This window comes from Grus americana, chromosome 4, assembly GCF_028858705.1.
Source record: "Grus americana isolate bGruAme1 chromosome 4, bGruAme1.mat, whole genome shotgun sequence".
Taxonomy (NCBI): domain Eukaryota; kingdom Metazoa; phylum Chordata; class Aves; order Gruiformes; family Gruidae; genus Grus; species Grus americana.
This window is the reverse complement of record NC_072855.1, coordinates 25605556-25627428: the sequence shown is the minus strand read 5'-3', so window position 1 is coordinate 25627428 and position 21873 is coordinate 25605556. Positions and strand designations below refer to the sequence as shown.

General features: G+C 41.4%; 2 protein-coding genes across 3 annotated transcripts; one reads left to right on the top strand and one right to left on the bottom strand.

Moving 5' to 3' along the window:
* Positions 1-4926: 4926 nt before the first annotated feature.
* LIAS (lipoic acid synthetase) lies at positions 4927-15425 on the bottom strand. Of its 2 annotated transcripts, none has more exons than XM_054823205.1 (11): positions 15280-15425; positions 14360-14532; positions 13567-13660; positions 12744-12824; positions 12349-12505; positions 11434-11491; positions 10241-10369; positions 9413-9558; positions 7633-7703; positions 6735-6846; positions 4927-5888 (listed from the first exon to the last, which is right to left on the bottom strand). In XM_054823205.1, the coding sequence occupies exons 1-11, from the start codon at positions 15361-15363 to the stop codon at positions 5836-5838; spliced, it is 1158 nt and encodes a 385-aa protein (XP_054679180.1). In that variant the 5' UTR covers positions 15364-15425; the 3' UTR covers positions 4927-5835. The 2 variants fall into 2 exon arrangements, with proteins under 2 accessions (XP_054679180.1, XP_054679179.1); XM_054823204.1 differs by having other exon boundaries at positions 14865-15318.
* Positions 15426-15556: 131 nt separating this feature from the next.
* On the top strand, positions 15557-20944 carry RPL9 (ribosomal protein L9). The gene is made up of 8 exons (XM_054823206.1): positions 15557-15580; positions 15999-16045; positions 16128-16243; positions 17113-17208; positions 17540-17672; positions 19064-19144; positions 19569-19687; positions 20820-20944. The coding sequence occupies exons 2-7, from the start codon at positions 16000-16002 to the stop codon at positions 19673-19675; spliced, it is 579 nt and encodes a 192-aa protein (XP_054679181.1). The 5' UTR covers positions 15557-15580; position 15999; the 3' UTR covers positions 19676-19687; positions 20820-20944.
* Positions 20945-21873: the final 929 nt, after the last annotated feature.

The following is a 21873-nucleotide window of genomic DNA, read 5'->3' as shown; positions in this document are numbered from 1 at the left end:
GCTATATCAATAGTTAAACAGAGCATAAGATCAGTGGCATCTTTGCAATGAGTGCTGTTACCAAAACTTATTTACCTGCAGAAGTACAGATACAATTTAAGCTTTAGGACAGCAATTTGAAGATTTAAGGAACATGTATAACAACTTAGGTAGACAATACAAGACAGCTACCTGACTGAAATAGCAGTATCTCTAAGCCAGATGCTTTTGAATTTGGCATGTTAATGGCTTCCACACAGGGACTTGGGATGCAGCAATGACTGAGTGCTATGGGCAAATATGCCTTGGGCTCTTTGTCCTATCATAGAACTCTTCCATGAGGAGCAGATCAGAAGCTAGTCAAAGTGAGTGGGAGCCATGGGGGCTTAAAATCAAACTGTCATCTTTCATCATGCCATCATCTCTTCCTGATTCACTAGCACTGCTCTGATACAACCCCCACAGAGCAGGGAGGACCCTGTAATACAGCTGTATCTGTAAGCATTGTAATCCTGCTGGTAGGTACTCTGTCTTTGCAGGTAGACATCTTCTTGACTACCTCCGCCCCCTAGCACCTGAGAGGGCAAGTTGGTCACCTCTCCTTGGGGATTGAGAGGGTATTGACAAGTTGTGCTCAAGGATCTTTTGGCCTGAACTATGTTCAGGGTAGCACAGCACTGCTTCAGGGCTCATCTTAACAGGGAGGCTTCAGAAAATCAGGATGCTTTTCAGAAACTTGCACACAGCCATAATAGTAGTGCCTCTGCATGGGACTTGTCCTCATTGATTTGAAGTGGATGGTTGAACCATTAAACTCTTGTGTGAAGCATTGCTCCCGTTAGGAATGTGCAAGAGCTCTAAGGCTGGTCAGTGTTCCTGAGGCTTCCAGTAGCTTTTCACACATGGTCCCAAGGAGACAGAGGAGCTAGGTGCTATACTGTTATTCCTTTTCTGGTTTGCCTGCAGATGTGGTCAAAGTCTGGATAGTGACTTGCGGCTTAATTGATAAAGAATAGGCAAGTTCATTATAGTGGGATCACTCTTAACTCCCTTTTCTTAGGAAAGGTAGAGTGGCAGATCCTTTGAGGAGCTACAAGGGGTAAAACTGGTAGTGGCATTTGCCTTGCTTTGTTGGAGAAACAGCTTTAGTTTCTTGGTGGCTGCATTCTTTTAGTGGGACACTGGGATAGGGGGATGAATCAATCTGAACAGCTGGTGGCACAGGCTTTTGGGATGCTGCAATACTTACTTTGCGTACATGCAAGAGAACCTTACCGCAGGCCAACAGAGCGAGCTTTGGAAGCTTTTGCAGCACTGAATCATAAGCCATCATCTTCGGAGTGCAGTTGCCAGGGAAATAAGAATTAGGGATGACTTGTATTTGTGCTTTGAAGGCTTGAATAGTGTGTCTAAGAGATGGGTTTTAATGCTATTGAGGCTTTGTCTATGGAATCTTACAGCATGTAATTCTTGATGAGAATTGTGTAATATGAGTAATGGACTCTTGTACCCTGAAATTCTTTGTATGGGGTCTTAAAACACAATCCCACAGTAACACTGCTTTTCACTGCATAAATGTGAATAAAACACCTGAAGCAAATCCAGCTTTAAACAAGCCTATGAATAATATGATGTAGATGGCATAAATTGTGTATAGACAAATTGTAAATGCTAGGCAAGATGTACTGTTTTTGTGTATGTGTTCAACCCTTTGTGCAGCTAAAACTAATCTGGTTCCAGGCATATGATAGCCAAGAATATTGCAAGTGAATAGAACAAACATGGTTTTGACCAAGAGTAGTTAGTATAGGAGCAATTATCATAGAAAGGTTTGGGTTGCAAGGGACCTTTAAAGATCATCTAGTTCCAACCCCCCTGCCATGGGCAGGGACACCCTCCACTAGACCACGTTGCCCAAAGCCCCATCCAGCCTGGCCTTGAACACTTGCAGGGATGGGGCATCTACAACCTCTCTGGGCAACCTGTCCCAGTGCCTCACCACCCTGACAGTAAAGAATTTCTTCCTTATCTCTAATCTAAATCGACCCTCCTTCAGCTTAAGGCCATTACCCCTTGTCCTATCGCTACAGTCCCTGATAAACAGTCCCTCTGAAGCTTTCTTGTAGGCCCCCTTTAGGTACTGGAAGGCTGCAATAAGGTCTCCCTGGAGCCTTCTCCAGGCTGAACAATCCCAACTCTTTCAGCCTGTCCTCATAGGAGAGGTGCTCCAGCCCTCTGATCATCTTCATGGCCCTCCTCTGGACTTGCTCCAACAGCTCCATGTCCTTATGTTGGGGGCCTCAGAGTATTCCAGGTGGGGTCTCACAAGAGCAGGGTAGAGGGGGGGAATTGACTTCCCTTGACCTGTTGGTCGCTTTTGATGCTGCCCAGAACGTGGCTGGCTTTCTGGGCTGCAAGCATACGTTGCTGGCTCATGTTGAGCTTCTTGTCCACCAGTGACCCCAAGGCCTCCTCAGGGCTGTTCTCAATCCCTTCTCTGCCCAGCCTGTAGTTGTGCTTGGGATTGCCCTGACCCAGGTGCACGACCTTGCACTTGGCCTTGCTGAACTTCATGAGATTTGCATGGTGAAGTAGTGGTGAGATTTTGTATTGGTCAACAGGTTTACATTTCTATCATTTGAGGTTCTTCTGTTGATCTAGACTTTACAGTAGTACTATAATCTTGTTCAACAGCTAAAGTTTGAAATGAATTGTACAACAATGCAGGAAAGCATAATGGATTATCTATGATTGCTTTAGGAATACTGGAGTCAATTTTCATCACTTGCTTTTTCTGTTCCAAGCTGGGAATTTCTATTGCAAGCTGAACATCTGCAACAAGTTGCAACATGTTGTAGTAAAGAAGCATAAATACTTGACATTTTATTTTTAAATGAAGGGGACAAATATTAATTATTGATGAAGTAGGAAAAAATTAAAACTACTCTTAAATGAGTACTCTGGCTTTGTTGATTTAACCTAAAGACTTGAAATCACTGGAAGCTGTAGCAGTTCTCTAGTCAGCTGCATAACATTTAATTATGCTTCGCACAGTGTAGTAGATTGATGTAATGATGCTAAAAAAGACTATTCATTCTTTTAAAGTGTCTGTGTCAACTTGAAATCATATTCCCAAAACTCAGTTTGATGTTTTCCTGATTGCAAGGAAGATTAATGTTTCTTAAAATATTTTATGGCTGCTTTGTGAAACAAACTGACAGAATGAAGCGATTGACATACAAAAAGAAAATGTCACTAAACATGAAACTTCATCAGAAACAAAATTGAGATAGTCATGAAACCTGCACTGAATTTATAAGCAGGAGTTCTGTGAGAGTTTGGTGCTCTAACATATAGTTAGGGAAAAACTGAATGGGCAATAGGGAGGGAAGATGGCTGTAAAAGCAGGACTTCTTAACTAGGAAAAACACTTTAAGACTTGTCATTTTTATAGTACAAATTGTGAGAGGTCCTCAAAGACTCTTAAAATCAAACAAAATAAAAATCTATGAAGTCAAGATGTGACTGCTTTCCTCAGAAACCAGAGCAAAACATTCAGTTAGAAAATAGCTTACATATAGCTTCTGAAACTTGGTACCAGCTGGCAGACAGTTGTGTAGAAGTGTGAGATCATCTTCCAAACCACCCAGCAGCAATTCATAAAATAACTCCAACATGAAATAACATTCCAGAAGCATTATTTCTCTCACTGTAGAGAAGTCATGGGTAATTGCTGTGCAATGTCCTCTTGTCAGAGTTTGATAATAACTGTATAGCTCAGAATTCCTTTTTCCCTATTTCTGGTGTTGATCTGCTGAAAGAGCAGTAACTTGGCAAAAGCTACAGTAATACTCTGTTAAATCTGCTCTGTAGGCAAGTCAAAACCATTATTTATAGTAGGACCTCTAATATTATTAAAGGCTGGCAGCTGTTAGATGTGGGGGTATCCTTGAGTTAATGTTGCACCCCTCCCTGTCTGCTGCTGTGGAGGGAGTATTGCATTTCCTCACCATAGTCAATAACTTTCCACTGCTCTGGTATCCAGCATACTTCAGCTGAAGCAGTGCATTTTTGGCTTAAAGTATGCTTGGTCTTTCCAAGACTAGAGGTCAGATTTTTTTCTTAATTTAAATTTTAAAATGTATTATAACTTTAAAATGGTATAATTTTTTTAATAAAAACAATCCTTGCCTTTCTCTCTGCTGTTACAAAGTACAGCTATTAAGATTTCTGTTTATCTGTTCTTGCCCTCTGTTTCTCATGGTTCAGGTTTCTCTCCCCCTAATTTACACTTCCATTACACTGTTTAATTAGTACACTCCTTCTAGCTTAAGGCTATTTGTCTTCATAATGCTTTAATATTGCTATAATTCATACTTCATTTTGTGAAGTGCCAATTGTGCATCACTGGCTTTAGTGGTGTAATCTGATTTTTGTTGTTCATGATGATACCAAGTTTCTCCTATATATTAACTTGCTAATGAGCTATCTTCCTTCTGGCATCTTGCTGAGTAGGGAGTGGGCAGAGGTTCCACTCTCCTTCATATAGACTACAGTAGTTGAGGAAAGCACTATAGCCAGCCATAGGATTACCTGCTTGATGAGAGTTTGGGACCAGGTAGCAAATTCCTGGCATGTTTCCCAAATAACTTCATGAAGATAGAGCTGAAGCCAGTTCAAAAAGAGTATCTAATGTCCATAGCAGACAACTGAGAATTATTAGGGAGAGATGCACTTTGAACTATTGTGACTGTAAAGTGAAGAATTTACAGCTGCCAGTATACCATAAGCCATACTTTTATTTCTGCTTGAGCTTGGTATGATATGTAACAGATTTCACATTTTGTCTATGATGCAGCTTACTTCTCTGCATTTGGATTGAACAGCCAGACCAGGTCTCAAGGGGGCAGGTAACAAGACCAATCAAACACAACCACCTCCCCCTTAGACTGTGGGTTTAACTTTAATGACAAGATACCTGTGGAGTAGAAGCACAGTACAGAACAGCAGCACTTCTCCATACCCAATACTGGAGAAACACCTGTGCAACTCAGTGGGGTTTGTTACAGTCATGTACCCAAAATTAGGGGTAGCTCTATTTATGCTGTTATGGCAACTCTGATTTTCCACATGGTTTAAATTATATGGTATTTACACAAGGTTAATCGTCTTGCCACAAAGGGCTCTTGTTTTCTTCAACTTGATACCTTGTGTTTATCAAGGCTCACACCTTGAGACAGGCAAGCACCTGAAAAGCATTAGCTATCAGAATGGTACAGCTCACTTTCTTGAGATGCAGGTAAGAGATACTATCTCTTGAAAAAGCATTAATGATACTTTCTCTGGTGTGGTTCAAGACAGCCGTAATATGGTCCCTTGTCACATACACAACTGCTTTAGAAGTCCTCTATTTCCCAGAGCCCCTACAAGCTTGTGTGACATAATGGTAAGATACACCAAAATATCAGTACCTTTTGAATTACCTGTTGTTAGCATCTTCACAAGTATTAACTGCAGCAACACTCATGGTAGTATCAAACCTGTTCACTTAAATATGTCTGATATTTTTTTCAGCTTACATTTCTTCCACATCAGTTCCATCGCTCTTTAAAAAGTCAGTTCTGTCAGTTCTGACTTTTTGCTGAACACTAGAACTACTATGTAGTTGCAGCCTTGCCAGGAGGAATTAGGTAAAATAACACGAAGTTTTTTGGTGAGAGAAAAGTGTTCTGCACAGATAGTAAGTTTATTCATACATCCACCATCTGGTCTTCTGCATTTCTGGAACTGAGTATAATTATGCGCTGAAAAAAGGATCCTTAAAATTGGCTGCTTTAAATAGGTTCACTCTCATTTTCAGATGGTTTTTGTCTTTCTTTTTTCTACTAAATTCTTCAAGAAGAATTCACCTAATTAAAAGGCAAAAAGCACCAAAATTATTTGTAGGTATTTCAATGAAATAAAGCAAAACAATACACAATCTTACTTGAGTATTCTATTCTACAATACAATTGTTCTTACCAGTATTTTATAGTAATTAAATTCTACACAACAGCACTTTCAATACATACAGCAGGGATGTAAAAAAACCCCAAACCAAAACCCATAACCCAACAAGCAACCCCTCCACCCCCAAAATCCTGATTTTCCTCATGCCCAATTTTGTGAAATAGCTCTGCTTCTTTGTGTTTGCCAATAGGCAAAGGTGAATTGCTTTAATTAAAAATTAATTCTGATTTCATAAAGTATCAGCAACTTATAGTGAAACCTGCTATAAATCTTGTTTGAGCTGGCATTAAAACAGTCTCAGATGCAAGGTGCCCCGGACCAGTGCCATAAATGTATCTAATTATTTCTAGGGCACTGCAAATAAATTCTGCCTAAAGCAACGAAATTACATCACAAACAACAAAGGCCCTCCCCTGCCATTAAACCCCGACATGTCCAAGAGGCAGAATGTAAAGGAAAACTTGCAAATCGGTACCCTTTATTCCACATCACGCATCGAGCATAGTACAAACTAGGTATGGCAAAAAAAATTAGCTTAAGCAGCACAGCAATTGTACAAATACCAATTACTGTCCTACTGATGCATTTAGAGTTCCTATAGAAGACAGTAAGTGTAAATAAAAAAAAAAAGACTATATGAGGTGTCCTTGAGCTAAGGTGAGCTTTGTTGCATATTACTTCACCATTTTAACTTTATATATTAACATGTTCTGTGATAAAGAATCTAATGTTTTTCAGTAATTTACCTGCTTTATAGGAGGAGCGCACTAAAGGCCCACTAGCGGTGTAATGGAATCCAAGATCATTTCCCACTTTTTCCCAGTACTTAAATTTTTCGGGAGTTATGTACTCCTCAACCTGAGTTAAAAGAATTCATTTTGATCAGGTATTACTGCAAAAGAAATGGCTATAGCTAACATGTAGTGACATGAAACACAGTTGTATCACAAGTTCAAAATTTGCCATTCCAAAACTTTTAGCAGTCAAGACACAAACTGAATTTTCTCTCTGCTTTGTACCAAAAGAATGCATGTTATTTGCTTTTTCTATTTAGCTGAAAAGTTTAGAATTTAATTTCCAGTTGCTGCTTTATCATTTTCTTCACTGTTTTTGAATGGTCCTTTCAAGCAAACCCTTTTTGTCCAAGTTAGTTAAAAAAATATAATACAATAGTCCTACAAATCTCTTCACTAACAGTTATTTCAGTGAAACAAAGTAGCAGAACAGAGACTTGAGATCTGGACAGATTACAGAAGTAGAAAAATGGTAATTTCTCCAGCTGAAGTGGCACCATTAAGAGAGAGCCTATGAGATAGCGAAGGGGAGCTGGCTTGAGCGATTATGTTCGAGACATACACTGAGGCTCTTGTTTTCCAGAATGACGCCTCAGCTCCAGCTATCTCCCCAGCTGGTAGTAGAAAGTAGCAATAGGAAGCCTGCAGAAGATGGAAGGGATTAGATAGCTGAGGTTGTTTTTAGTGAAGAGTCCATAACAGATGAAGATCAGATTAAATAAGGAAGAAAATTTTCCCTAACATCTGCAGTTAAGGTAAGGACGTGTATCAAGCCTCATTTTAGAAAGACGCAGCTTGACTGTGCACAGTACGGACCATAATGCTGCCTGTAAATTAAAGGTATTTTTACCTTTAGGTGACGTTTTGTTGGTTGCATGTACTGTCCTAGGGTCAAACAATCTACATCTGCTTCCCGCAATACTGTAAAAACAAAATTTCTTGTTAGTGGCAGAAGGATCACAAGGGATTGTCAGCAATTCAAAAACAGCCTCCTTCCAAGTCTGAGCAAAGGTCACCCTGCAGCACCCGGCAGGGGTTACATTCTGCTCTCCAGCAAAGGGAACTTGCAACCTCTGTGAGCAATAGCCATATCTCTCATTCCAAGCCCCATGCTACTGCAAGACCTGAGCTATCTAGTTTAAAGCTAGAGAGAATACCAGTGCGCTGCACTCACAGCAGTCATGTGTCTCTCTGCAAAGACGACATGCTCTTGTCTTTTTTTATCTTAATGCTTTTCACTGTGGCTTTAGGTCAGAACCTGCATTTGACAAAAAATGGATGCATGCACAGATACTTGGCACCACTCCACTGGTTCAAGAGTCTTCATTGTGAAAAGATGCGGACAGTTCTACAGAACTATAAACCCAAGGGAAATTGCCCACATCTTTTGCCAGATTTACACACTTAGAATATATGTTAGTTTTGATGCCTGCAGAATCTCAAACTTTGTCTGATAAAATTGAGTATATACTAGAATCAATATATAGCAAATGAGTTCAGGTAGTCTGCTTACAGAGAGAAATCCAGACACCTGATAGTCAGCTCGCCTGAAGAATTATGTTCACTGCAGCTAGCAGATATTCTGAACAAAGGGATGGCTGAGGAATCGGACTTTGCATCAACATCTCCATATATTTTCTGGCTACTTGGGCTGGTTGCCCCATGTCAAAAGGAAGAAAAAGACAGTGTTTTGACTACAGCATTACACTGACTGTTACCCTGGAAGCTCTGTTCAGATTGAAATGGTTCTGTAAAGAAGCTGGTTCAATATCAGCACATTTACATGTTCTTTAACTCACACCCAGAGGAGGGAAGGGGAACAAAATTAGTTACTGAATGAATGTGGTGGGTAACAGTTTGTCTTTAAATACATCCATGAAAGCAGCCTGCAAGCAAATAGCACCAAATCTGAAATTTCATATTCTTGTGGCTAGGGAATGCTAGGCAGGAAGAATGGGAGAATCAGGAACTGTAATTTTATGGTCCAGATTGTGGGGCAGCTGCAGAAAAACTGCATCACTGCATTCTAAATATGGGTTGTTGTGTACAAAATAAAGTACAAGGTAGGCATTCTTTCAGGGTATGGGACAAATGCACAGGATTTATGAATTTCTTCTTTCTGGTGCACTGCATTCACTTACCACTGTGAAATTTTCTCCTCTTAAAAACACATTTATATGAAAACATAACAACATGCTACAACTCCAAGGATAACTTTTTTTTACATCTAAGTAAGCCAAAATAAATTCTTTTAAACAATAAGGCCTCCTATTTCTAAAAAGGAATGCACAATAAGGCAACTATGTTGCAAACTCATTATTTAACTAATGATAAAAAGTAAAAGATAAGAATATCAATACAGTCACACAAAGATCGTTAAAACTTCCACTGAAATCAACAGGAGCTGGGTCTACCTTTCAAATTGTCTGAAAATCTGAAAGCCATATGAAAGCAAAATATTTCAGAAGTTCAATCTTTTTTAACCAAACTTTTTTTCCCATAAAGCTGAGAAAACATTTCCTGTACCAGGAAACTGATCCGCATGTAGAGGCAAAGATGCTTATGTCTGTTTCCCAGCACAAGAAAATTCATACCTGTGAATTTTGGCATGTATTTCAACACCAACTTACATTTCATTGTAGAATATACTTGTTCATCAGTCTCGCCTAGCCCCAACATAATGGAGGTTTTAGAAATGATGCCGGGCTGGACTTCTTTAGCATGCTTCAGCACACGTATGGATTGCTCAAAGTTGGCTCGGGGATCACGGACCTTCCTTTTTGTATTTTCAGCACAAGGGGAAAAAACAAGAGAGGGTGCACAGAAGTTAGAGATGCCAAGAAAGGTGTGCTGTACTAGTTTCCACAAAGTGAAAGGGGCAACTTAGAGGTTTTAGCTGCGTAGTTTGACAACGGCAGAAACCCCCCGGAAGCACCGCAGGTGATGGGATGCGCCCCAGTTCGGGCATCAGAGCTGGGCTCCCCTGCGCCGGCTGCGGCCACCCTCGCCGCCACGGCCGCCGCCCGACGGGGCTCAGGAAGCGCGGCTGGGGCGGCGGGGCCGAGGCGCGGCTCCTCCGGCCCAGCGCGGCGGCGGCCGGGGTGAGGCGACACCGCCCGAGGACCGCGTGGCGCGGGCGCCCTCTGCCGGCGGGCACGGCGGCGGCGCGCGCGAGGCAGGCTGGGAGCGGGCCCGGCCGGCGGCGCGCCCCGCGCCATTTCGCCCTGCGCCTCACGGCCCGGCCGGCGGCCTGCACCGCCAGCCCGGTCCCGCCCCGCCCCGCCAGCCCTGCCCTGCGCAGCCCAGTCCAGCCCCGCCTTGGCCGGGACCGGCAGGAGAGCATCGATGCGGATCTAAACGGCTCCGGCTACCCCTTTTCGCACAAGAGTCCTTTTACGAAAGCCCTTGTCTGTTTGTACTTTCTTCCGCGTCCATTTATACATACTGCTATTGCTTACCTCTGTAATTCCGGTACCGTCTCCACGTTGTGGGCGTACACATCCAGTCCCGAACACGCTACTTTCTCCACGGCTTTAAGGTCCCCTCGAAAATCAGGAGTTAGGCATTCTACCAGGATTTTTGAATTCCTGAAAAGGAGAGACAAAATGAACACATCTGTGGGATTTGTGTCACTGTTGCTAAAAAACTCAATATAGCAAAAAACCAAACATAACTAAATGACACTTTTAATAGGCAAAGCAAAGTTAATTTGGGATACGATTCCAAACCAAAAGATTTCTGCAAGTACTTGTATTACAATTCAAACAAAACATCATTTGTTTAATTCCTGATTTTACTGATGCGAGCTGAAATAGAATGAAAAATAATAAATATAAAAGCTATTCCAACAGTCTCTTAAAGAATCACATTCACTGTTTATACATGGTTTTCCATGTGTCTCTGTTGCAGGTTAACTTGAGTTTAATGTCATAACTCCAAAACACAGAGGAGCTATAATCCTGCCTACTGGGATAAGACAACTCTGCATTGTTGCCCTGGAATCTCATGTGTGTGTCCAGGAGCCAGCTTTCAGCTCAGAAAGGCAGGCGGGGAAAACTGCAGGAACCTTTCAAGCCCCAAGATACACTGGATAAACTCTTAAATGAGGTTATTCGAATTAAATCTGCAGGTAGACAAGTATGCTACCAAATGATGTACAGGGCACCCATGTAGAGAGTGAAGAAAGCACAGCTAGGGAGAGCAGGAAGGTACAATCACAGGCTTAGAAACAGCCATTGTGGGAAAGTGCAAAGCAATCTCATCGCGGCTGAAAGAGACACCCGACTTCTCCTGTCATGTGGTGACACTGTTATCTAAATCCACTGTGTTTGAGCCTCAAGCTTCAAGAATGAATGTACCTCAAAAGTATGTACTCATTTCCTGGTAAACCAGCTGCCTGTTCAAAGAAATAATCCAGCGCTTAGCTTTAAATAAGCCTGGGCTACATTGGAAATGCATCCAAATTAAAAATGCTTTGGGGCCATTATATGAAACATGAAAAACAGGGGGAAAGAAAGGGACACAGATGGGCTACAGACAGACTTGTGTATTTGCATGGCCCCTGGAACAACTCAGCTAAAGGTTGTTTTGACCTATATGCAGTACCACATTCTAAAGTTTTAATAATAATAGTAACACATTCATGATATACCTTTCTTTCAGATGAGAGACTGTCTTTGCAAAGTGTTCTGCTCCACCGTCAGGCATATCTAGAAGCATTTCAATTATTCAGTTAACCTTTCTGTTCAAGAAATGTATTTACATATTAGCAAAGCCACAAAACCCCTACAGATTCAAATTTAAATGCAAAATAATAAAGCAGTCAAACCCCAGTCTTATCTTACAGCTTATGCCAAAGGTTTACAACAGATATTCTACCAAGCATTCTGCACAAAGTCTAACTGTGATCATCTAGGGCATACTTCAAATGTGCGCTCCAAATTTACCTGTCTCTAGGTTCACTGTCAGCCTGAGCACAGAACAGCTTTATCTAGTTATGCTTTTGGTCTGAGAAATAGTTCCACAAAAATTGAAATACATATATTATTGCTTTTTTATTGTAAGCCACTTTGAAGCTACTGGATTTTCCACCATACTGAACAGTCTTTACAATGGTTTTCCCCACCTATGTGGTGTCACCACAAAGGAGCTACTACAACCTTAGAAAGAGGCAACTTTCAGTTTTGTTATGTATTCCAGGTTTAGTTTTTGGAAGGAAGTTCTGTAATGGTATTGTATATGAATGTTTGTGGGGAGTTTTTTTCTGATCAAATAATAGAACACTGTGCATTTGTATGCTTTTTGAGGAAAAAAAATTGTTAAAATATTTAATACAGTAGTGTAATATTTTAATGTTTAATAATAGTGTGCTTTGTTATATTTCACCAGACATACAGAAATACTAAGAATATGTAGAAACTTCCCGAAGTTTCAGCACTGTTGACTGCTTTAAAATAGTAATCTTCAACAACTGTGCCGAGTGATAAATGGTTATCAAGATCTGCATTTATCCCCCGTAACACATATGAGAGCTTAGACTGGAAGACATGAGTGACAACATACTAACCGTCTCTGTCCACAGACGTCAATACGACATAATCCAAGCCCCACTCAGCGATAGCCTTTGCTGTGTTGTAAGGCTCCTGGGGATCCAGTGGAGGTGGGCTTTTTGCTGTCTTTACTGAACAGAATCTGCAGCCTCTAGTGCATGTGTCACCCATCAGCTGAAATAAGAAAGACATTCCTACCTTTACGTTGTACACATCACTATTGCTCAGCTGAGAAACCGCTGCATAAGCTAGGTCAGATCGATCCCAATACTAAGCAAAAAAAAAAACCCTAGGACAGTGTTTTACTCTAAATTTCTTGTAATAAACCCACTCCACTACAGTGGAGATCCAACAATACACTACGAACAGCTCGAACATTAACAGAATACTTAAGAAATGGTTAATGGCTTACCATAATAGTAGCTGTAGCTGTAGCATATTCACCACCTCCCCAGCATTCTCCAATGTTGGGACAACGTGCCTCTTCACATACCTGAAGTTAAAAGACACTAATAGACTTGTCTTTTTTACAGTGTTGTTACTGAAAATTATTATTATTCATCAACAGTAGTCTCTAAACAAAACATAATTGATGATACATGAGATTAACAGAGTTACATGTTGCTCTATAAGAAGTCAGTAGAATAGCTAGGAAGAGAAGAATTGTTTCCTGACACCCATTACAGCTCTTTTCCTCTACTTTACAACTCCAAAACCTCAACCACATAACTGCCTTATTAATTAGCACAGATTGTCATTAACATTTTAAATTTAAAAATTGCTAAAATGTTCACAAAGTCTATGATTCATCAAAGCATGATCGTACTCGGGGGGGGAAAAAAAAAGTAAAAAAGCTCTCCTTGCATACCCACCACTTTTTACCATGCAGAAGGTATATTTAATGAAATACATATATTTCTAGAATTTCTTTTCATGCAAAACATGTATGTACCTCTGAAATCGTGTGCATTTCCATTAAAAAGAGTCACATAAAGCATCTTCTGATCTCTTTGGTGATGCAAGTACTAAACCCTAGTATTTAAATTTGTATTGAATTTGTCTCCATTCTTTATGGGTAAAATTCACTGCTGGCAAAAAGGATCAGCTTTGGCCTTGGTTTCTGCATTGCAGATCATGCAAAACATGATTTCTACCTGTCTTCCACAGAGAAATAATTTTGTAACTGTAAAAAATGCCTTATTTCTACAGGAAAACTTGGTTGGTACTAGATTTACCGTGTGAAGATTTAAACTTCTCAAGGTATTCTTTAGTTTATTGTAGTTCTTTCCCATGGGAATCTTTGTTTTCAGCCACGGAGGAAGTCGCAGCCTGAATAACATTAAGCAAACATAAAGATTAATAAATTATTTAGATGGTAAGCTTCCATTAATTTCATAGATCCACGTTAATTTCTTACGGATCCCAAATAGGAAAGGTTCTTTGAAAACTGACGCAACTTAGCAACCAATAGTAACATCATTCATAGTCATAACAGCCTTCTCTCTTCCATGTTTATCATCACCCCAACATTTAAGAGTAGGAGTTTGTTGTCATTGGAAAGTTTAAAACTGTTAACTGTAGCAGTGGGATTTAATAGTGCCACACAGGCGACTGCAACAATTAATGGCAGTGTATGTTACACAGCTATCACAAAGTTGGATCAAATTTATAACTGGAAATATGGGGAGTTCCAGCATTTTTTTAATTTAGTCTTCATTTTTTTGTTCTACTCTATCAATAATATTTTTTCGACATCAAAGGTACATCAGTAGGTCACCTACTGATGTACGTTGGTAATTTAATACAGGCCATGGCACAAGCACTCAAACGAGAAAATAACACCATGTCTTCATGTTTTGTTACGTATTTGAAGTTAATGAAAGTGTTTGTTCTTTCTTGAAAAATTATGAAATCAGCGAACCAGCACGACACAATTTAACAAAAATCCATTGCATACATTTTGAAGTTAATACTAAACATGCAAGATACTGCATGGAAGCAACTACAGTTGTTTAAAATCACAATTACCTTTCTCCTTTCTGACGCTTTAAGTTGCCTTTATACTCAGCCCACACACTCTTGTCTAACAGATCTCCAGATACAAAGTCTTGTAGGTCTGGTCCATTTTGCAGAAACTCTTTTTTTTCCTCTGGCAAAACCCCTGATGCTCTGTACTGGTTACACACATGGCTCCCAGACACCTAAAAGATGCAACACTTGTTTATTGAATTATAAATGTACTAGTATTATATACTAAATAACTGCTTATCCTTTTGGTGGTTAATATACACTTCATAGAGTTTGTGTAAGCCTCTTCCCAATTGCCTTTAAGTCAAACATGTAATGAATGCTCTTTTTCAGTCATGTGAAACAGACAAAAAGCATGATCTCTTCCAAAATATCTTAATATCAAACTGAGTTATGTAGGTTTTGGATAAAAATAACGTTGTATGGGTTAATTTGAGATTTTGGTGCTGATAAACAGGACGTTGAGACGATTAACCACACGCTGCCAAGTCAGTAAGCGACAGACCTTGTTTCGATGGACACACAGCACAAGCCGAGGTCTCAGCAGCGGGCTGTGAAGCGGCTCCGTGGCTCGGTTTTGAGTGCGGGTGTGGGTGGGTGTGCGTGTGCACAGCAGCTCTCCGGCCGCCTCAGGCCCCCGCACCACCGGGCCGGTGCTGGTGACAGCCCGCCCAGGGCTCTGCCCGCCGTGAACCACCGCTGTCACGCCCCACGACCCAGCCGGGCGGCCCGCAGCCATGAAGAGACGAGCTCGGAAAACGGCATCGCCTTCTGCCGCCACGATGCGCCCCGTTCCCTCACTGGGGGACCGTCCCGAGCTCTCCTTTCTGTCGGGCCGCAGCGCCCACCCGGGTACGCTTGGCAGGCGGCCGTCCGGCTCCCCCCCTGCGGCACACGGCTCTGACACGGCGCTGACTCACCCGTCCCTGAGGCGCCAGCAGCAGCCGCCGGGTGGCCGTGACGGCGGCGGCCCCGCAGCAGCGGCTCCACGGCAGCAGCGACATGGCGGTGCCCGCGGAGCAGCCGGACCGGCCGGCCCGATCGATCCTCTCAGTGCTCGGCCGCCTCGCCTGTCCGCCTCAGTCACCTCACGCGCATCGGACCTCGGCTACTCTTGCCTCTTAGACGGCTACTTCGGCGTGATGACGCTAGAGGGCCTGCAGCGGCTACAAATACGTGATGACGTCAAACGCTATCTCTTTCCGCTCTGCCTGCTGCGAGGTGAGGCGCGGGCCGCCGGCGGCATCCGGGACCATCCGCCGCGGGCAGCCTCCCGGGGTGGCGCCGGGCCCAGCTGCGAGTCCTCTCCCAAGCCCTGCGGGGGAGAACCCCCCGGGATGGCGCCCTCCCCAGCCCCCTCCCTCCCCCGGCGGTTCTAGGCCCGGGCTGGGCCCCGCTGTGGAGTTGAGCGCCGAGGCCGCCGCTTCTCGCCGCTCCTCTGGGGCCTGGACGGGATGTGTCGGTGTTGGAAGCGGAGCCCGGCGCCGTGGCGGCTCCGCGGTGGCAGAGGGGGGTGGGGGCGTCGGGTCGGCTCTCCGTAGTTACGCGTTACGGGGTAGGTGCGGGGGAGGAGCGGAAAGGGCTTAGGAAAAGGGCTTTGCCTTGAGGGTCTGCAGCTTCTTTCGGTTGTCGTTTGCAGAATGAAGACCATTCTCAGCAACCAGACCGTTGACATCCCCGACCAAGGTACGTCTGCGTGTGCGTTCGAAAGGCGTTTTGTGGTGCTGACCCCGCAGCCCGTTAACGTGCGTTTGTCTTTGATTTCTAGTCAGTGTTTCACTGAAGGGCCGGACAGTCATTGTAAAGGGTCCCAGAGGAACCTTGCGAAGGGATTTTAACCACATCAATGTGGAGCTCTCCCTCCTGGGGAAGAAACACAAGAAGGTAAATGCTGCAGCGGTCATTTACCTGCCCAGAGAGGGAGGGTGGCTTTACAGTTGGCTTTAAAATTTGTTGATAGCATAAGAGATTGAAGCAAAATTTTTAGGTATAGATAAGTTAGTTAATTTTTCACTTCTCTGTATTCTGAAAGAGGTTGGTCTCGTGGAACCTTGGGACCTACTCGAGAACTGTGGAATTCTTAAGTTCCGTGTTACACTGGAGTGAATTTGTTGATTGATTTTCATTTGTAGTTACAGTCAGATGGTTACTGGGAAGGGAATTGATTGTCATATGCTGTGTTTTATCAACTGGCTAGCTTTAACTAGATAAAACTGTTTCTTTACATTTAATTTCCAGAATTGGCAAGTTACGTTGGAAGAGCAGATGTTTTTAAATAAATGCATAATATTTTTGTACTGATTTAAAAACTACAAAAAAAGGGGAAGCGTGGCTGATTTCAGCTACTTTTTCACAAGCATCACTGGACCCACACAGTGTTACATTGAAAAGTTGATAGATAATACCTAGGAGACTGACTTTGGAACAACCTGTTCAGTGTTTAGCATTTGATAAAACATCTTTCAGCTTAAGATGTCAGAATATCTATTCCAGCTTCTTTGAAGATTTGTTAGTAATGAGATACGAAGAAAAAATTATTTCTAATGTGTCTGGGAGTTAGGACTTAAAAGACTTGAACTAGGTGGGCCTTTAATAATCTTTCAAAGAAACAAAATACCTTTGTGCTTTTGTTAGGAAGGCTTGTAAGTAGTTTACCTGAAATTTTCACTCTTAGTTTGTCACAAAAACATTTCATTTCTAATTTTGAAGTGTAGCTGAAAGCTTTGTAAATTCTATTTGTTTTTTTAACACAGCTACGTGTTGACAAGTGGTGGGGTAACAGAAAGGAACTGGCAACAGTTCGCACAATTTGCAGCCATGTACAGAACATGATAAAGGGTGTTACACTGGTGAGTTTCATTTTGAAATAGGATAACTTGTCATTTTTGTTACTGACAACAATAGATAGCCTTTTACTTTAGTAGAGCTTTTCTAAGCATCCAAGATGTAGCTTTTTTCTCTTTTTTCCTTGCATGTGCTGTCAAACAAGTTCTGCGTATGGAAGAAAGCATGAACAATAAACTGGATGTCTCTTGGGCTCAGTGTCTTGTCCTTGTTAAGAAACTATTTTCAATATATTTTGGGTTTAGATATCTCCAGTAAGCTTTACGCATCTGTTTTACTTCATGAACTTCATGAATGTATTCTGCTTTCAGTATCCGATGATGTCCTTTATCCTAGGGATTTCGTTACAAGATGAGATCAGTGTACGCTCACTTCCCAATCAACGTAGTTATACAGGATAATGGCTCACTTGTGGAAATCCGAAACTTCTTGGGAGAGAAGTACATTCGCAGAGTCCGGATGAGGCCAGGTGAGCGTATCTGGAGACATTGTACTTTACTATTTCTAACTAGGGTTTCTAAACTATTTTCTTTAACTGATTGTTGAAGCAGCATTTGCCTGTCTGAATTTATGTAACTTACGATACCTTTGCCACTGTTTAGATTTATTATTAATAATACTTTTGTAATTTATTTTTTAGTAATGAGAGCTAGCTAATGGCTAATAACTACTTTAGAGCTAGTTATTGCAATGTGAGTTACGAGGAACCCAGTGTTTACTTTCAACATTGTGAGATCTCAACAGTGTTTATAGTTGGTAAACTGCAGGTGCTTAATTTTAGATTTGTGTTTGTTTTAAACATTGTATGTGAACTAGTTTTGCACCAAATATTGTTGGTGTTTGAAGTGTTGTATTTTAAATTTCCTAATGGTCTAGGAGCATGTATGATAACCTTCAAAATTATCATTTTACCTGTTGGTTTTACATCTCGCCTACTTGGAGTTTTAGCAAAATGTCTAACAGAGCAGGCATTTAATGGAGCTTTTTAAACTTCCAGAAGGAGGAGACAAAACATGTCATAAACACAAAGTTACCTTAAGACTGTAGGATAGACTTTTCCGTATCCATTTTTTTGATAGTTCCACTTCTGGTGAAAGTGTGGGTAAGGATATTTAGTGTGACTGATGGTGTTTTGGGGTGGCTTTCGATGAAAGCATCAGACTTATCCAAAACCACTGGTAGATAGTGTGGCCACTTACGGTGGCCTTGACTTTGATTTCTACCAGGATATTGAGGATGTGTTTGATTATTGTATTAGATTTTAAGTCAGCATTTACTTCAAAGATAGTAAAGTGCTGGCTTAAAAGCTAATGTCTGTTGACTAAATAGATCAAAAGATCAAAACTTACTTGTGTTACTCTCCTTGCAAATGGAAACTTCCTGTTGGATTCTTGAATGTCCTAGCATTTACTACTTGCGAGTATTTGCAGTGTTGCTAGTATAAACATGGTGCCTGACATGACAGGGGGGTTTAATGACTTTTGAGGTGTCTCCAGTTTTGTCTTAATGAACATAGGAATGTGGAAAATGGCACCACCTAGCTGACAAAGCCATGCTAGCAAAATCTCTGGCTGGTACGCAGTGTTGGTGATTAATGCTGTAATGTAGTAACATTTAAGTAGGAATATCACTTAGTTGCTTTCAATCCAGAGCATGACTTGCACTAATCTTTGAGTTCTGAAACTGTGTGAGGGAGCATAATCCTGGAAGGGATTTGGAGGACTCAGAGTCATAGAAGCTAATTATTGCCCAGAGTGCTACTTCCTAGATCTGTAAACTGGGACAGGATGTGAATACTGTTTCTTTAGTACATTTAACGTCTTCACCAAAGATGTAGATTGTGTGTTTTCCTTTCCATAGGTGTTTCCTGTGCAGTATCTCAAGCCCAGAAAGACGAGCTGATCCTTGAAGGCAATGACATTGAATTGGTCTCCAATTCAGGTTTGTGAAAGTGGATGTGCGGGAAGATAGAATGATACAGCCACTTTTATCTGAAGATGTCAGCTTAGCAAACCTTTTTCTTTTGCTCAAACCCTGAGGTAAACAGCAGCTCAGAATTTTTTTCCCTCTAGTCCAAGTCCACAGAACGTTTGTTTTTTTTAGTCAGCATTGACAGCCTTTTTGGCCCCAAACTTTTTCAGCTTTTCAGTTGTTTGTGCAGTAATAAACTGTCACTGCCCCGAGTTGCCAGGACAGGCTCAATGAAATGCATTCTGCTTTCATTAGAGCTGTCAGGATTTCAAGTTGGTAATTCCTTTTTCCAAATGACAGTTTCATTTGTTAGTTGAAATATTGGAGAGTAAACAAAGGCTACGGGTTGGCATGGACCTCTTGCTTTCTGCTAATGGCTTTGCGTTGTGTGCAGCTGCCTTGATCCAGCAAGCCACTACAGTCAAGAACAAGGATATCAGGAAATTCTTGGATGGTATCTATGTCTCCGAGAAAGGAACAGTACAGCAGGCAGATGAGTAAAACTCTTAATAGGTTGGTATCATCTTAATATACATCTTCTGTGTAGAGATGGTTACTCGATCTGGGGACTTGACAAGGTTTATCTACTTGAACAAGGCTGTGGGTAAGCAGGTTCCCAACAGGGGTGCAGTTGTGCTTGTAAAAGGCATCATGAGAGGTATCACAAAACTTAAATTTTGCTAGATCTCTTGACAGCGACTTTCCATCTCTCATCAACTTTGCATTATGTATGATGGTATGGAGAAATCTGTATCTGTCAAGTGCTGTATTCTACGCTGTGAATGCTAGTTACGATGGTGGCTGACAATGTAAAACCGGCTGACCTAGCATGACAGACTGGTTTACAGCTATTACGTGGTCTAGTGGAGGGTGTCCCTGCCTGCAGCAGGGGGGTTGGAACTAGATGATCTTTAAGGTCCCTTCCAACCCAAACCATTCTATGATTCTATTTACAGAGAAGACTTTCTTGAACTAATGTTCCTCCTGGTTGGACACTGACTCCACCAAAAAAAGTGGTCACCACATAACATATATAAAGGTCTTCTGTGTAGCTTGTGTGTAAATGCTTGTAAACAAAGGTCTGTTTAACAAGGACAACTATTTACATTGTGTATGTACATTTGTTACTGATGTTGAGTACAAGGATTTTGGGATAATATAAGAATTTCAACTGCTGAAGGAATTTGATGCATTTCAGCTATGTATGGTTCCATACATGGTATGGAACACTTGTGCAGGATGAGACAGGTTGATGTGCAAATAAAAAATGTTGTGTGCCTTCTGAACCTAAGCTTGAGACAGAGGATGCAGATGAAGTGAGTTTCATAAACTAAATTTTTTTTTTATCACCAGCCAGGTACCAGATACTTGCAAGCTGAAAAAAATGATTTGTAGTGCTGTTCCGAGTTCCTTGAGAGATGGAACAACCTTGTTACCTGCTTGTTAAACAATCACGAGCTGTTGGGTTTGAAGGGATCTTTAAGAAATCTTGTCTAAATAAAATTAAGCAAATTCTTTGAGTTATTAATGTCTGTCTTGCATTAAAACTATCAGATGAATTAACTTGTCATATGTCTCTAAAATTTCAATTTCACAGTTGCAGTGCTAAAACCTTTCTAAAAGCTCTTTAACTTTTTATTTACAGCTTTTTGGAAGCTGAAACAACCAACCACAAGGCATGATAGCGGCAAGTACTAACCTGAAGAATTGGTGATACAAAACTTGAATACCATGAGGGATTTATTAAAATAAAACATATTTCATATCTCAGCCTCTTCTTTTTTTAAGAACTAAATGGTGATTACAGGGTTAGCACTGTGTACACATTGCTTTACCAGTCTCTGAGAGCATTCAGACTGACTGAAGTCTGATGGTTTGGAAACCTCATGCTGGTGCAGTGTGGACCCAGTGTGTAAAGCCATGATGTGGTAGTTTGAAATCATAGCATTAATAAATAGCAAAAGCATTGTTCCTGTGGAAAGGAGACTAGTGTTCTTTCACATCATTTCAGAACCTCAAACTGCAAGAAACTGATTTCTGTGTACAATTTCTGGAGGGGAGCTTAGGCTTGTGATAGCAGAATCTGAAGTAGACTGAAAACAAAACTTGAATTGGTAAAACCAGATTTATAATCCCACTTAAACTAAATACAGAGATAGAAGTAGTAGACTGAAAATCTGCTGCTTTAGCTACATTGCTCAGTTAAGAAAACCAAGGACTTTACCTAAACTCAGGTTGAACTTATTGCTGAGATTCACCAGCAGTGGTTTGTGGCTGTTTTTTTCTGTTGCCTGATAGTGCTGTGTAGCAACACCTAGTTGGGATTTTGTGCTTTTTCTGTACTATGTCACTGGTTACATTCAGTTTCTGAAAACATACAGAGAAAATACTGGGATAGTGCAGAAACGTACTTGGCAACAAGCGGCTAAAGCTTAATATTGAGGAAAGCATCTATGCATGCCTAAGAAATTCAGAAAATTGCCCAAAGCACCCACTTGCATGATTCTACTGAGTTCACAGGGGTGTGCAGTACCAGTGTCTGAGCCTGCCAAAGCAGTGGTGCTAAACTGCAGATGTGGACTGGTGCACAGCCTGCTTAACATCTTTGAGATGGGTTCTTGTGCTGTGCAAACTGTGCAGCCAAAGGAGTCTCTGAAAATTCTCTGTGCTCCCACCATGTACACAGAATTGAGGTGGAA

What these genes read in the sequence shown, in the direction of transcription:
- LIAS (XM_054823204.1), bottom strand. Translation starts at nt 15,098, where the DNA reads ATGGCTGCGGGCCGCCCGGCTGGGTCGTGGGGCGTGACAGCGGTGGTT. An exon ending in GAAGTTTAAATCTTCACACG is followed by an intron (nt 12,825 to 13,566) that starts GTAAATCTAGTA and finishes TTTTAACTTCAG; the next exon opens with GTATGTGAAGAGGCACGTTG. An exon ending in ACGGTACCGGAATTACAGAG is followed by an intron (nt 9,559 to 10,240) that starts GTAAGCAATAGC and finishes AAATACAAAAAG; the next exon opens with GAAGGTCCGTGATCCCCGAG.
- RPL9 (XM_054823206.1), top strand. Translation starts at nt 16,000, where the DNA reads ATGAAGACCATTCTCAGCAACCAGACCGTTGACATCCCCGACCAAG. An exon ending in TGGGGAAGAAACACAAGAAG is followed by an intron (nt 16,244 to 17,112) that starts GTAAATGCTGCA and finishes TTTTTAACACAG; the next exon opens with CTACGTGTTGACAAGTGGTG. An exon ending in CAGAGTCCGGATGAGGCCAG is followed by an intron (nt 17,673 to 19,063) that starts GTGAGCGTATCT and finishes TCCTTTCCATAG; the next exon opens with GTGTTTCCTGTGCAGTATCT.